Source organism: Cetorhinus maximus, chromosome 29 (genome assembly GCF_964194155.1).
Source record: "Cetorhinus maximus chromosome 29, sCetMax3.hap1.1, whole genome shotgun sequence".
NCBI classification, from domain to species: Eukaryota; Metazoa; Chordata; class Chondrichthyes; order Lamniformes; family Cetorhinidae; genus Cetorhinus; species Cetorhinus maximus.
Genome location: NC_135907.1, coordinates 24862771 through 24879221, shown reverse-complemented (window position 1 = coordinate 24879221; position 16451 = coordinate 24862771). Strand labels below are relative to the sequence as shown.

At 39.7% G+C, this 16451-nt stretch overlaps 1 protein-coding gene across 12 annotated transcripts in view; it reads left to right on the top strand.

Moving 5' to 3' along the window:
* The window catches only part of LOC144669472 (RNA binding protein fox-1 homolog 1-like), a 304542-nt gene that overhangs the window by 216967 nt on the left and 71124 nt on the right, over positions 1 to 16451 (top strand). For 10 of the 12 annotated variants that reach the window (XM_078531936.1, XM_078531937.1, XM_078531942.1 and 7 more), the window contains one exon: positions 9610 to 9858. The exons of 1 other annotated variant lie outside the window; for it this stretch is intronic. In XM_078531936.1, the coding sequence (XP_078388062.1) occupies positions 9610 to 9858 (249 nt within the window). Of the gene's footprint in view, positions 1 to 1057; positions 1127 to 9609; positions 9859 to 16451 lie in introns of those variants that run through there. One more of the 12 variants, XM_078531934.1, reaches the window with a different exon arrangement.

Here is a 16451-nt window from a genome sequence, read left to right as displayed (position 1 = left end):
GTGGCATGTTAAAAGAATTGACGACGGTGACTGTATACTCATTAGAAAGTGGTGTTTCAGCTTTGGACAATTATTGTACATTCGTTTTGGAAAAAAATTCAGATGTGTGTAGCAGCAATGTTAACATTCTCAGTGGAACAAATTCATCCCAGACTAATGCATGTCTGAATACAATATCTTCAGCTCTATCTGGGATGCTGGCATGAGTTAGATGAACAGAAATGGTGCTGAGGATCAATCCAGATTGGAAGAGTGGAAAGGTCCATAACTGTTTTCCTCTTCGCATCCAGTTGGAATCAACCCCTTCAGTTGCATTCCCAATAAACTATTTATTCCTATTTGTTTAGTTTCTTTTTATTATTCGTTCATGAGATGTGGGTGTTGCTGCTTAGGACAGCAATTATTGCCCATCCCTGAAAAAAGTCATCCTGGACAAAATACAATGTGTTTAAAATTGTAGCAAAGCTTGTATTTGCAGAATATGTGGTTTGGGTTTTATCCTATCATTACCTGAGAAAATCAACTCCTGAGTCCCATATTTGGATGCACTATCCTACACTGTTCTAGGGTATGGTTTATCGGTATCTTTTAAAACTTCTTGAATGAAGGTGACCAAGTGGTGCAAGCATTTCTGCACTGTGCTGCTGAGGGATTTGGTTCAAATTGCAACCATGGCTAATATTTACTTAATTGCCTTCCCCTTTAAGATGATTGCTAGTCTTGGCTGAGTTGTTGGGAGCAGTAGGGAGCAAAGATGCAGTCCTATCCATCTACAGGCCAGACTTGGAAAAATTGAGTGAAATTAAGATTATTCAAATCTGAATTACTAGCAGTACATATTTTATTTGAAAATTCTTTTTTAATGCAACATGCATTATTTTTCAAAAAGAAACCTTTTCATACCAGAAATTGCTCAGAAATTAATTGAACTCGAGTTTTGACTGATTGGTGAGGCATGAAGACTGACGGAAGCCATTGCAATCTTCTCGCTCTTGATTAAATTGTCTGGCAGCGTGAATGGGGTGGATTCATCGACCATAGCTGCCGCCTCTAAGCTCCAAGTCACATTCTGATGTGGTTGTGCAGTATAAATGAGTCACAAGATGAAGTAGCTGTGCTGAATAAAGTAGGTACAAGCAGTGCAAACACATTTCAGTTGTCTTTTTCATAGTGGGAGCTTTAAACATCTGGTAGTTTCCTGTGAGAAAGTTGGTCCAAATGTGATGGAAAGAAATGCCGCTTTTTTTCCCCTCTGTAAATTAAGATTTTATTCTGTTTGGGGAAATGTTTGAGGTTTATGATAGCAGAGAATGGGGAAAAACGCAGCCCCATTGAAATTCTGAGGACTCCTAGAGTCAAATGCATCAAAATGTATTCTTAGATCAAACTGATTAAGCCTGACTCCAGGTTTGAATAAATTATTGATTGCTGTTTGCTGAAAATAGTCAGTTATTGGAAGCGAGATGTTTCTATTCAAAGCTACCAAATTTTAACCTAGAATTGCACATCTGAATTACACATTCAGATTAGGTGAGAAGATTAATAAGACATGAACTGTATCAGTCAAGACAGCGTGGGCATAAAGCATAATGTTCCTCCTTTGAAGGAACTGAGCTGCAATCGAATTGCATGATCTATTGAAGCACATGTTCCAAAGTAAGAAAGATAGGATTATCAGATACTAATATTCTCCTTTGTCACTACAGAGACTCGATGGGTAAATGCTTTATATGGTGCATCACTGAGCCGTACAGCCCTGGAAGGTTCCAAGTTCAATTTCTAGTCTCTGATGAGCTCAGAGGTGCTACAATTGGCCTTAGAATTCCCTGCCCTCTCGTGATCACTATCCAGCAACTTGCACTGGAATGAATGAGCCAGGTTTGAACCAGGATATTGTTCAACTTAGCTATAATGAACTTCACCATCAAACTGCATACTAGCCAACACTATATGTAGGTTTATATATAAAGAGCAGCTACTTAAACAAAACGTTACAGTGCAGCTGTCTATACCCCTAGTTAAATGGGACATAAGTGACACAGCCTGCTGGAAGGACGCAAGTTTTTTTTTGTATTTTCCATTTTTTTTAAGGAGTCAGGTGCTTTCTTCCAGGTAGGAGAAGACTGAAAACATGAAATCCCTTGACTGCTGCCACAGCTCATTATATCCCAGTGCAACCTTGGCAGAGGGCTTGCAGCAGCTCTTTCGGTAATCTCAGGCCTGAGGATAGTGAGAGGGAGAGTTAAAAGAAAGACTTGCATAAAAGTGTTTACTAAACTGCTAGCCATAATCTGAAACTTTCAAAACTAGAAACAGTGTTGGAAGCAGGATGCAGGCCTTGCCTGAATGTAGCAGTGTTCTGAATATAAGACTAAATATTTCAGATGACTGTGTCCCCCCCTCTGCTTTTCTTCCTAGCTCCACTCTTTTGTTCTGGATTCTTAGTGTTCATATTAAAATGGATTAATTGGGAATTGTGAATCCCTGGAAAATTGTTTGTTTTGGCCAGTTTAATGCACTTTTTTTCCTGGAACATTTACCTTTTTTTAATACATGATGATGCTTGGGATTACTGTAAAAGCTTGGTTGCAAAAGCAGTGCCACCGCCCACAAGGCAGTAATGTGCTGTAAAATGATAAGGATAAGGAAATCTGAAATCCTAGTTAGGAGGGGAAGGTGGGACATATTACAGCGGACACTAACATTAATGAAATAGAAACACCCGCTAACAAAATAGTTAGTGCAAAGATTTCTGATAGTTGTAAAATTAGGTTTTTGTGCAGAGAGGATTTAGCATGTTGGTAATGAGGGCGCCAGACATCTTGGAAGTGAACCGACTGCAGCAGTGGAAAGTTCTGCATGACGCATGCTGAAATGTGTTTTTCATTAGTGACTGCCTTTGGCAAATTCTGTGAATTTCTTTACCATTGCTTCTGGAGCTCCTTATGCAGTTAACTCTATCTGTATTAAACATTTTGTTTCCTTTTGTGTTCTTTAATTATTAGCGATATCTTGAAGTAAATTTCTTGAGAAAGGGTTCGAGCCTCAATCAAATAGAAACCCAGTATCAATTACCGCTAAGATGTCTAACTTTTGTTTGTTTAGTTTTGGCAAACAGATTAAGTGCATCATGGTAATGGAATACAATTCTAAGTAAGAATAATCAACACCATAAAGCATGGCTGATATAAGCTGAGATGAAGTTTTAATGGGCAGTAAGGGACCCAGCAAAATACAGGGTATGTCACAAAGCCATTTCTTGTTTTTCACCCCACAACTGCCTCAAAAGAAGTACTGTGATAAGAATAAACAACACAAAATACAGAATAAGTATTTGATGTGTCATCCCCATTATGGTGAAAATCAAACTCTGAATTTCAGTACTTTGTAAATAAAATTTGCTGTCTTTTCCCCGCCCCCCCCCCCCCGCCCAAATGACTGAAAGGGAAATTGTCCTGCCTTGTGTGACATTGAGCTATTTGGAAATCTATGTAAGATTTGGCTCTTGGTCTATACTGAGTCAGTAAATTGAAGTTGGTTGGGCAGAGAAGGCACCACAATTGGTTTCAAGGTCCTGGACTTTGCAGAATGCCAGAGTCCCACTCCTGATGAACATCTAGTGAGTGACTCTGTTAGAAGAGAATTGTATAATGCAAATGAGGTTTCTACATTATCTTCAATTTTCAAGTGGCTGTCACTTATAAGATCCACACTTCAGATGTTCAGTCTGAAAAACAGCATTAAACACGATTGTTGCTATTATTGTTGGCAGTTGTCTGTTAAGGCTATTTCAAGGCCCTTGTGAAAGAAGAAATGCCAAAATGACCTTCATACAGCACTCTTCCTCATTTATATTGCAGTTGATGAATAGACTGTAATTTTCTAAGTCTGCCTCCAACAACTGAAAGAGGAATATGTAGGCAAATGATGATTTGAATCAACTCTGGAAATTTTTAAAAATTAAGTGGTTAGTTTGAGATTTGACATTGAACTAGTTCTGTGCATCAGTGTGCTTTGTGTCACGGTGCTGGTTTGAGTTGAGATGCAAGTGTGCTGACTCACTGAACTGGCTCAACACATTTAACAGTCCGGAGGGGAACTGGGTATTCCAAAACACAAGGCACACAGCAAACATGGGTTTGTGGTTTATGGCAGTCGAACTGTTTATTTTTAGGATTACCATTAACGATGGGAAACTCTTGTTGACAGTCAGCAGCATTTGTATAAGTCTAAAGTGTTTTTACATTTAGGGAGGAAGATGAGGAAATTGCAGGTGCGTACTGTAGTTTCCCAGCTGAAGTGCTGACTCACTGAAGTAGCATTTTGGTTCAGAGGCAGAGTGGAACGAGGCTATTATATGTGTTGCTATACTGAGCCTGAGGGGGGAAAATGACTTGCATTTATGTAATCTTTTATCTATAATTGAGGACATCACAAAATATTTCATTGCCAACGAATTACTGTTAAAGTGCAGTCAAGACAGCAATATTTTGCACATAGCAAGTTCCTGCCCAACAGTAAATAATATTAAACATTTAATCAGTTTTGGTATTGAATGAAAGCAAAAGCAAGAAAGTAGGGTGAACCTTTATAAAACATTGGCTCATCCTCAACTAAGGTAATGCGTCTATTTCTGGGCGCCACACTTTAGGAAGGATGTAAAGGCTTTAGTGAGCATGCAGAAAAGATTACGAGAATGGTTCCAGGGATGAGGGACTTCAGTTACGTGGATGAATTAGAGAAGCTGGGGACTGTTCTCTTTACGGAAGAGGAAGTTGAGAGGAGATTTGATAGAGGTGTTCAAAATCATGACGGGTCTGGACAGAGTAGATAGAGAGAAATTGTTTCCATTGATGGAAGGACTGAGAACCAGTGGACACTGGTTCTTTTACCAGTCGCCTTGAATCTGAGATGACATGAGGAAAAACATTTTTACAGAGCGAGTGGTTAGGATCTGGAATGCACTGCCAGAGAGTGTGATGGAAGCATATTCAATCGTGGCTTTCAAAAGGGAATTGAATACTGTGATTTTCTGAAGAGAAAAGATTTTCAGGGTATCAGGGGAAATAAGGCAGGGGAGTGCGACTAGCTGAGTTGCTCTTGCAGAGAGTGGGAAACACAATGGGCCGAATGGCCTCCTGTGCTGTAACCGTTCTGATTCTAAAATGTTGGCAGATGGGACATTGGGGAGATCAGTGTTCCAATTCAAAAAGTACCATCTGAAAGGCAGCTGTTCTAACATTTGGGCTGCTCCTTCATTCCTCATTAAAGTAGCAGCCCAGATTATATGTTCAAGTCATGGAGTGGGCTTCAACATGCAACCATCTGACTCAGAATAAAAAGTACCAATAGTTGAGTCAAGCTGATGTTCAAACATGCAAAATGGCTAATGAAGCAAGCTGTACTGATCATATGTTACCTTAACTCTGATTTTTAAAAAAATTAACGAAAGATCACAGATGAGCACTGGTAATTCCAAAACATGAATGCAGTGAGGGTAGATAAAAGATGGCATTCTGCAATTCTATGTTTTAACATTTTTTCAACGTTGGGCATGGCATGTTGGTTTCAGTGGATGGCATCACAAAATTCAGTTTCACTTTTATGATGGACTTAGTGGTAATTATTTGTTGGATATTCGATTCAGTGGTATATAATTTTATAAAATCTGATTGTGAGGGCAAACCCTTAGTAATTTTCTCCATTGTTGCATTACAAGCCTATTCCATCTTTGTAAAGGAATGATGACTGTGATTAAAGCATGTTGTCCTTTTGTGTAAAGACTTCATCACTCCCACCTCCCTCCCCAAGACAGACAGACAGAGAGAGAAAGAGAGAATTGATTCCTTGTTTATGGGTGGTTGTGGTTATTATGATGCCCGAGTTGAATGGAGTATCAGAGACTGGTCACATTGTCTGCTTCCGGCTGCTTATTGTCCTATTTTTTTAATGATTGGACTGTGAATCTCTCTTAAGTGGCAACCACTAGAGAAAATTAATGCAGTTATCTCACAAAAAGAAGCTAAACTGCTCTTGCCTTGCCATCGAAAGACAAAATGATAGTGTAAAAACACAGATTTTAATTTATTTTATATTGTATGAAACTTGTTCTAGTGTCTCTGGTTCTCCGGAAGCCCAACCAGCTGCAAGGCTAATGTAAAATTATGTGAACTCACTAGTATTGGTGACTGGAAAGACCTCGTGAAAAGAGGACATCCCTGGCTGTAAGATATATAGAGGCATTGATTACAAAAGCAAGAATATGGTGTTGAATTTATACAAGATATTAATTAGGCCATGGCTAAAGCACTCTAGGTACTAGTTTATAGGAAAGATATTTCAGCAATGGGAAAAGTACAGCGAAACACCACTAAAACAATAGGTTGGGTAACCTTAACTTAGTCACCTTTATCCTGTATTATGGCTTGTAGAAGCTTACCCATTACCGATACTAGATTGATTAGTCTGCAGCTACCTAGTTTACCCCCTTCCTTTTCAATCAGAAACTTCACATTGGTCACCTTCAGGCGCAACTTCCATAGACAAGGATGTATGACAGATTGCGGTCCAAGTCTCTGCTATTATCTTTGATTTTCCACATTTTAGGATTCTTTTTATCTAGAGTTCCACCAATGTTACAGTACACCTTCCTTGTTTGAAATTATCTTACCTTATTTCTCTGCTTCCTTTTCTTGTACCATACAATTCTCTGAAATCAGAGATGTTTAATATTTTCATTATATTTCCTTTTTCGTCTTTAATCAGCCCTAACTTTTCTTCAACCATCCTTTTAGCTGCTGCTTATTGATTCCTTTTTCATTTCCCTTTAATTCGCCTGCCTTTATACCATCTCTTGGCCTTTCTGGTTTCCTTCTTTTTGATTCCCCATGCCCCTATATCTAAATATCCCAAAGTTCCATTTCCCTTTTAACAGTCTTTTCTACCTGCCTTTGCACTTTAAAAGATTTGTGAATTTTCATTCCTAGAACTCTTGATTCCTCATTAAGAATGTTACATTGAGTATACTTAATTTCACTGTTCTTTGTCCCAAAATGCACAACTTCACATTTCTCTGCATTGAACTGCATTTGCTACCTATCTGCCCTTTCTGCTAACTTGTCAGCCCTCTAGCTTTCTTCCCCACAATTTGTTGTAAGTTCTGATCTGGTATGAGAAATGTCATCTTGTGGTTCCCATAAGTTCAGAATAATCACACTTTTACACTCGCATTGGATGCAAAAAGTTCCATCATTTATTTCTCAGATCATACCAAGTGCTGAGGACTGTTATGTTGTTAGTTTGATTCACAGATTGTAGTGCAGTAGTGAGTGATGTGGCATCCTGGATGTTAGGTATACATACGTATTAACATATAGTTCCTAAATCCTATTAGAATAATATAACAGTATGACAAACTTCCATTTCAATTTAAGAACCGTTGGCACAGATCTGAGACACAATACTACCTTAATGCTGACCATTTTAAAAAAATATCTGTTTTGAAAAGCTGTGTTCTGTCCCCAGGCTAGCTCTCCACTCTCGCAGTTGCATTTCTTTCAATATCTGCCACAATTTTTAATGAGTCATTTTTCAATGAGTCATTTGTCTTGAGATAGATATATATGTATACACGAACCATATTCTGTTTTTTCTGTGATTTATTAAAAATGTCAGTAAAATTAGACATTCCAACCTGTCACTTATACAACCATGCTGATTAGCCCATGCCTTTTTTAAATGTACAGCAATTTCATCCTCTGTTATGGGTGAATACTGTTTACCTACTGCGTTCTTGATGTAGGTAAGCTTTTTCCTTCAGAGAACGTTCAGTTGGCTTTTTCATATTGAGTGAGCTACCCAGGAAACCATTGCGAGTTGGAGACGGGCACTATTATGTTGTTCTGGTTGGACAATGTTTAATGTGATGTGATGGCGCACTGTATTAGTTCTAATAGGATCTGATTTTTAATCCCAGCCTCCGCTGTCATTGAAGCAGGGGTGGGGTGGAGAGGACATGAATTATCAATTTTCACTGGCAATTACATTTGTAAAAAAAGCATTTCATTGCTAGTAGAACTGTATTCCCACCCTAGTCACATGATAAACCAGTTTTTTTTTTCTCCTGAAAGCATAGGATTCAGCCGTTGCTAGGCAACAAAATAACTTATGATCCATAATTTAATGAGGGTCAGTAAAGACTCTGGACCTGAGGTCAGATTGTGAAAAATTAGTAACTTTGTTTTGTCAGAATATAGTGGCTTTATTAAAATTTTACTTCTCACCCTGCCCCTCCTTTCAACTCCTTAAGGTGCCAACCCTCATGCACTGTACATAACCAACATGTTCAAAGATTAAGGCCTAGTTTTATTTCGATATTCACTTTGACCTTCTCTTTTTGGTCACACCACCAGAGACGCAAGCCAGACTTATGAATAAGGGAAGGAAATATTTAAAAGCCTTTGCAGCCTGTGAGTTTCAAGCTTGGAGTCAGCACCTTGAGGTTGAACTTCACAAACCTTTTCTCTTTAAAAAAGTGCTCCCGCTGTTTTGCCAACAGCATCCCCATCCCTCACCTTCCCACTACCTGCTCCGTGTGGATTAGTATGCTCCAAATCTTGTATCCATAAATCTTCTCCTTTCTCATTATGTGAGTATGATCCAATATTTTTGCAATTTTCATAAGTGAGATCAGTGATCCTGTGCCAGATTTTAGAATACAGGTTTGCAACTGCAATTACTGCTACTACTACATGAGAATGGTTCGATGTTTGCAGGGGATCCAACAAATGTTTGAAAACCATTGATCGCCTAAACCACCACCCATTTTTTTCATACCAGAGTACTGTAAATTGTACACAATTCTGCATGATGTTGCCATTTGGAAGACATTAGTGAGCAATGATACTGGTGTCCTCTGAACACTTTACATTGTGTTACAGAACCGTGCACACCAATTAAGCACAATGAAAGATTTCCAATCTGAGACTCTGCTACAGAGTGAAATGATTGTTCTAATGTGCTGGTAATTCTTTGTATTATCTCTTCATATTTCAAAACCAGGGATTTGAAAATTGTTTGATTCTTTTTCCTGGCCTTTGGTATGGTAAAAATTTAACTTAAGGGTACTGTAAAGTACTTCTAATCTAACTTTTCGGGAAAACCTTCTGCAAAGGAATTAAAATAGAAAATGCTGGGAATGCACAGGTGTGTCAGCATGTGGAAAGAGAAAGGCAGGTTAAGGTTTCAGGTTGAGGTCCTTTGTCCTGCAGACACTAACCTGTCAATTCTCTTTGCAGACACCTACTCACCTCTGTATTTCAGTATTTTCTTGTGTCTCAGATTTTCAGCATTTGCAGTTTTTTTTTTCTCTTTAGCTTATGCTGGAAACAAGTCATTTCTAAAATCCCTGGTAATTTCTAAAATTTCTGGTCTTGTAAATGAGCAGGCATTTTGCTGCAGTCGTCTGGAGAGAACAATTCTTGCAGGATTGTTATTGGTGTCTAAATGTGAACATGTTAGTTAGGTCATTGAATGCTGGACATTTAAACCCTGTCCAAGAATGTCATGAGAAACGTTCCTCAAATGTCATTTTTCATTCATCTTTCTTAGGGTAGCCAGGAGCCAGCAGCAACCCCAGACGCTATGGTACAGCCGTACGCTACAGTTCCATTCCCTCCCCCTCCTCCTCCTCCTCCTCAGAATGGAATTCCAACAGAATACACTGTTCCACACACTCAGGACTACACAGGCCAGACGCCAGTCCCAGACCATACTCTGAATATCTACGCATCCAGTCAGACTCTTGGGGAACAGAGTGGCACAATTGCCAATGTGCAGCCTGTATCTGGAACCGCCACAGTAAGTCAAAAACCAGGCTTTAGTCTTCATCCTACACAATGATACAACGCAAAAGAAGTTTAACTTTATATAATATTTACTTTAATGATATCAGCACAAGCTTACTAATGCAACCACAGCAAGAATCAGATATACAGAAGAGCGCATGGTTTTACATCTAGGCCGTCTTGCTATTTTTATATTCCATTTATAGAAGTAATTTTGTAATTGACTAGTTCTAGCTATTGCTGATCTATACTGCACGGTGGATTTAATGACCACAATCCAAGATTTGCATGTGTCCAGTTGCTTATGAATGAAACTTTAAAGAAAGGCACAGTTAGTGCAGATTTGTATTCACAACTTTTTCAATTTGGGAAAGCTGGCCAAGGTGAAATTGCATTTTCTATTTGTGTAGGTCAATTAGCCTGCAGCAAAAACCAAGGTTATCCACATTGTGAGTGCTGACAATAGAATCCATATTGTTTTTAAGATGGCATTCGTTCCTATCTGAGCCAGTAAAACCTCTGCTCTATAAGGGATTTATTAATGCCAAAGACACTGGTGACAAGCCGTTGACACCATAGCGGTGTCTCCTTGTGGGCTTTTGCAGCCTGAGGGAATATAGCCTTAAAAACACAGAAAAGTCTCCACTGTAATACATTGGAAACATTTTATGACCCTCAGCATTAGTAGTAGTTTGTACATGCTAGATTAAACTGTCATAATTGGACGAAAGTTGCCCACACCTGAATGCTCCTTTCTAATTTTCGTGTATCTCACCTGTTCATGCTTTAAATTTAAATATAAGTCAACTCATTTGCAAATAGCTGTTCACTCATTTTGCACCACGCTGACCTAGGTTGTTCAGGCTTCAAATCAAAAGCAGAGAGTAGGCATAAAGGGTAACTATTCATAGTGGTAGAAGGTGAAAAGTGGGGTTGCGCATGGATCAGTGCTGGGATCACTGTTGTCCACAATTTACATTAATGATTTAAACTTTGGAATCAAAAACACAATTTCTAAATTTGTAGTTGACACTGAATTGAAGGGTATAATCAATACTGAAGAGGACAGCAACAATTTACAAAAGACATAATAAACTTGAAGATTGGGCATATAATTGCAAATCTATTTCAATATAGATAATCATGAGGTATTACATTTTGGTAAGGAAAATAAGGAGGTCATTCATTGGAAAATAAGAATTAAATGATGTAGAGGAGCAAAGAGATCTGGAAATATAAATACACAAATCACTAAAAGCAGTGATATAGGTTAATAAAGGAAAGCATTAGAGTTTATATCTAGAAGGATCAAAAGTGGAGAAGTTGCATTAAACTTGTATTGAACCTTAGAGCAGAGTTGGAGTGCTGTGTACAATTCTCTTATTGAGGCACTGGAACGCATGCATAAGATGATTTATGAAATATGAGATTATACCTATCAGGAAGGATGAACAACTTGGGGGTCTCCTTTTGAAAGGAGAAGGCTGAGGGGGTCACCTAATAGAAGTCTTTAAAATCACAACAGGTTATCATAAAGTTGTGAGAAAGAGCAAAACTAGAGGTCATCAATGTAAAATAGTCACCAAGAAATCAAATAGGAAAGACAGAAGAAACCTCTTTAGAGAATGGTGGTCAGTGTTCCCACTGAGCTGCATGGGTGGGTGGTCACAATGTACCGTGCAGGCCTTGACCTGGGATAAATAATGTGTGCATGCAGCCACGCAAAATAATTTAAAGGGACTGCGCACTAAAAAAAGCAGCCGCACACAGCGACTAAATTTTACAGGGAACGTTGGTGAGAATGGAGAATTTATTGACATGAGGTATTTGAGGCAAATAGTACAGATATATTTAAGGGGAGGTTAGATGAATGTTTTAAGGGAGAAGAGAATAGAGAGTAATACTAATATAGTTAGGTGAAGAAAGATGGGAAAAGGCTCAAGTGGAGCACAACTGCCAACATGAAACTGTATAGCTGAAAGGCCTATTTTGATGTTGTCTATTCTATGTGATGACAGGAAGCACATATTCACATGGAGGGAGGCGAAAGTCTGTCCTCAAAAATGCTATTGTGGCAAGGGCAGTTGAAAATTTTTTTAAAATTGAGTTTGATAGATTTTTGTTAAAGTTTGGAGGCTAGTAGATGGAATTATTATACAGATCAGCCATGGTAGAGCATGCTCAAGGGGCTGAATGTCTTCCTCCTGTTTCCATGAGTGTTAGATTTGTGTGTACCCTCATCGCAATCCAGTGGCTTTTTTTTTAATCCTATATGAAGTGAACTCCCCAGCTCACCCAACAGTCCTGCCCTGTGATTTAATCACTCCTGCCCTGTGATTTAATCACTCCTGCCCTGTGATTTAATCACTCCATTGACAGTCGAGCATTCAGCTGCCAAGGTCCTAAGCTCAGAATTTCCCTCTCTAAACCTCTCTCAATCCTTCTCCACCTTCAAGACACTCCTTTTAGACCAAGCTTTTGGTTACCTGATATGATATCACCTTCTGTGACTCGGTGTCAAAAATATTTTTATTGGTATCATTCTTGTTGAGCACCTTGTGACGTTTATCTGTGTTAAGGGTGCTACATGAATGTTTTGTGAAAGGAAAGTTTCATCAGCAAGATAACTGATGTCTGATTGTCTGAATTTCCATTTACCTTCAACCTTTGTTGTACGTTTATACAAATTAGAAATTAACTGATCCCATTCACATCTAATTTTTGCAGCAACCACTCCTATCTCAGGAACTTAACTGTTTGAAATAAAAACAGTAAAAGTTGGAAGCTCTCAGGTCAGGCAGCATCTGTGGAGAGAGAAACAGAGTTAACGTTTCGAGTCCATGTGACTTCAGAGCTCTGAAGAAGAGTCGTGCAGACTTGAAACGTTAACTCTGTTTCTCTCTCCATAGATGCTGCCAGACCTGCTGATTTTTTTTCCAGCATTTTCTGTTTTTATTTCAGATTTCCAGCATCTGCAGTATTTTGCTTTTACATCGTGCAAGAAATTTACCTTGTGCAAGCATTAGATGGTGGCAATAGATGAATTGACTGCTCACGGAGTGAGTGCTTAAAACTCATGTTTGAAATTTTCTTAGTGGCCCACATACTTGCAGCGATCTGCAAATATATTTAAATATAAATAAAACCTTGCTATCAAAATGATTATTCAGAGTGTTGCAGATAATTTTTTTAATTATTGCAGTTTTACTTGTAGCTCACCAATTTGGATATCAGGCAAGTTGCACAGCTTTCAACAAACAGGCTGACATTGACGCAGGAACAGCTGCTCTTCCCATTTGAAAGGATGTTTGTCTAACAGTGCACCAAGAGGCCTGAAAGGCCCCCACTGTCGATACCTGACGCCACACGCAGCCACCAAACCAGTCCAGCCAGTTCAGTTGCACAATCTCTCCCTTCCCTGCACCCTAAACTCCAGTGCTGACATCTGCAGACTGCTGCAAGTGTGGGGCCACGTAGACATTTTCAAAAGACAGCATTATAAAACCCCTTCATTTAACTATTCTTAAGCAGCAGCATTTGGTTATGAAATAAAGTATCAAAATCCTGGCAAAATTAGGAAGTTTGTAGAATGTTATACAGTGCCATAAATCTAAAACACACCTTATCAGAACCCTTTCTGACTTTTTGTTTAACAATTCTGAGCATGGACTTGTGCATTATCCTTTGTAGTTCAGGTAGATATTTTATACCAATTTAATATTTATTCATGTTTGAGTAGTGGAAAGCTGGTTTAGCTCCTTGCTGAAATGTATTTTAACTAGTGAATTATCATGCCTGAAAATTTGACAATATTTGATAGAATGCACTCTGTCATGTTCTCAAAATGCTGAAACCTTTTTACTGCTCAGCTATTCATTCTCTATTTAGATCCTGATCATTGTCAGGTGATTTTCTTGGCTGGCAGGATAGAAGAGCCTCATTAAAATATTACTGGAAGAGTCCAGCAGTGTGGCTGCAGACTCATGTTGATCACATGGTTTGCATTCAGGGGTAGGGGCTGCAATCTTTTAGTGCTCATGCATTCAGAAACCCCAGAAAGAAAGAAAAAGAGCTTGCATTTCCACAAATCCTATAACTAACGAGTCCACAAGTATCACGCTCTGAAGAGAAGTGATGCTAATTGAAGTAAATTCCTTCTTTGTTCTTATTCAAATTCTTTTCAATAGTTTGAGTTTAGGAGGACTACTTCGTGGCATGACTGTGAATTAACATTGCCTTTCTTGTGAGCTTGTTGGCACTTGTAAATGTGACCAGAAAGCAGCTGAGCACAGGCAAATGTGTTAATCTTTCACACCTGTGAGTACGCTGGAGCAAACCATTCACAGTTCAGCTGTTTGCTGATAAATTCAGTTGTTTAAGAATGAAAATGAACTCTTTGCTGCTCAGAATTTGGAGGAAAACTTCTAATGGAATAGAAAAGCAGCTTTTTGGCATCCTCTTTTCAATCACCATTTCCTGTTGTTTCACAAGTCCTGCCATGTTTACCATGTCTTTATTTCTATTATACTTCATACCACAGTTCTATATGAAACTAGAATTGAAAACATTTGGGTATCAAATCTTCAGGGAGAGCAATGGTAACCACCAGATATTCCACTTTCGGAGTTGGCTCCAGTAATTGTACTGCAGGAAAAATAGCTAAGCATGATTATCAAAATGCTAAACTTTTCTCAAAAACATTAATTTTTTTCTTAGTTGCATTTATGTGCATGCTCGTGTTGACCCAGCTTGTTTTCACTTAATGTAAGAATGGATTTGTTTTATGAGTGTGTGCACTGTTTTATGAACGCCTTTCCTTGTCTGATTATGCAGTAGGTAATGAATGGCAGTTTACATTGATATAGTAATGAAATGTACAGCTCAACCAATGGCTTCGTGCTTTAATGAATGTTATTTAGACGTATAGATCAGGTCTTGCGTCTTATCCTGGTCTCTACTGATGTCAGCTGGGAGCTACAATTGGTCTTGCCATCCCCAAAAGTGGTGGAGGCAATTGGCTATCCACTGGCCCTTGCTGTAAAATGTTTGTTGATTTAAGACTTTTGGATTGTGTGGCTGTACTGCTTTCCAACACACAGGCAGTGTTTAAGATTCGCATGTGAAAAGTGGCCAATTGGACAAGATATTGTGGGACTGTGGGCATTTGTTTTAGAGCCCCCTAACACACAGACATCCAATTCTTTTGGAAATGAGGCTAGTTACAGGTGTGACAACTAGTGAGATAAAAGCAAAATACTGAGGACGTTGGAAATTTGAAATAAAACAGAAAATGCTGGAAAAACTCAGGTCTGGCAGCATCTGTGGAGAGAGAAACAGAGTTAACATTTCTGTTAAGTTCTGTTGAAGGGTCATGTGGACTCGAAACGTCGACTCTTTTCTTCTCCACCGATGCTGCTAGACCTGCTGAGTTTTTCCCGGTAATTCTGTTTTTGTTTAACATTTCAAGTCCGTTTGACTTCTTCAGAGCTGAAGCTTCAGAGCTCTGAAGAAGAGCCATATGGACACATCTGTCAGATCTGCTGAGTTTTTCCAGCATTTTCTGTTTTTATTTTATATTAGTGAGTGTGCTGGTTGTATATAATTATGCAGGAATGGAAGTTTGAGTTCATTTCAAAGAGAAAATTCAAGACCTCCATAGAGAAAGGTATAGCCAGCATACACAGATTGGGCTGCGTTTTATGGGTGGGGAGGGTGGACTACTCACCACCCCCACCACCCACCCACCGGAAGGTAAGTCAGCCAACAGCTGACACGCCAGAAAGAAGCCTGCCCCACAGCAGTCATAACACGCTGGGGGTTGGCTAAACTAGCTGAGTGTGGGACTACCACCACTCAGGGGTAGAAGCCCTGCTCTCGAGAGCTGGCCGGCAACTCTCGCAGTCCCAGCAGTGCCAGAGCTCAGTGGGCGCTGCCGAGACTGCAGGAAGGAGCATGAAGGAGAGCAATGGTTGCCAAAGAAAGCTAAGGCCTGGACTTTTAAATAGAGGAGAGATCCAAGTGCACAGGGACGCGGCAGAAGGGAGGACTGGATTTTGGAGGGCAGGTGGCGAGGAAGAAAGGTGGTGTGACACCTTGGGGGAGGCAGGAAAAGAGGAGGTGGTGCCTCTGGTGCATACAGGGCACCCCCTACTCCCCCAACAAGGTGCCCCCCCCCCCCCCCCAATTCCTTCCTGCAGTTTTTCATCTAGGCAACAAAAAAACGGCCTGTCCACTCCCGCCCACCTCCCATGCCAACCGTATTGTGACGTGGGCGGTGTATTATCATTGCCAATTGACTTGCTAACAAGCCTAAGTGACCTTTAATTATTCATTCAAATATGGCGGGTGGGCAGCCGGTTTCGGCACCCGCCCACCTAGCGTATTACGTGGGTCAGCTCGGGGGTGGATCGGAAGGTGGTGGGCTAGCCACTCGACATATTTTATGTACCCTCTGCCGAAAACATGCCCAGTCGGGAGCTCTAAAACCCAGTCCAATGTGTGGAACCCCCCTCCCCACACAGAACACAATAGTCCTAGGTTTGTTTTTCTGGTTGTGTTAATCAGTTGATTCAGCTGCTGAGGTAAAAGGGCCACTTCCAGAATCAG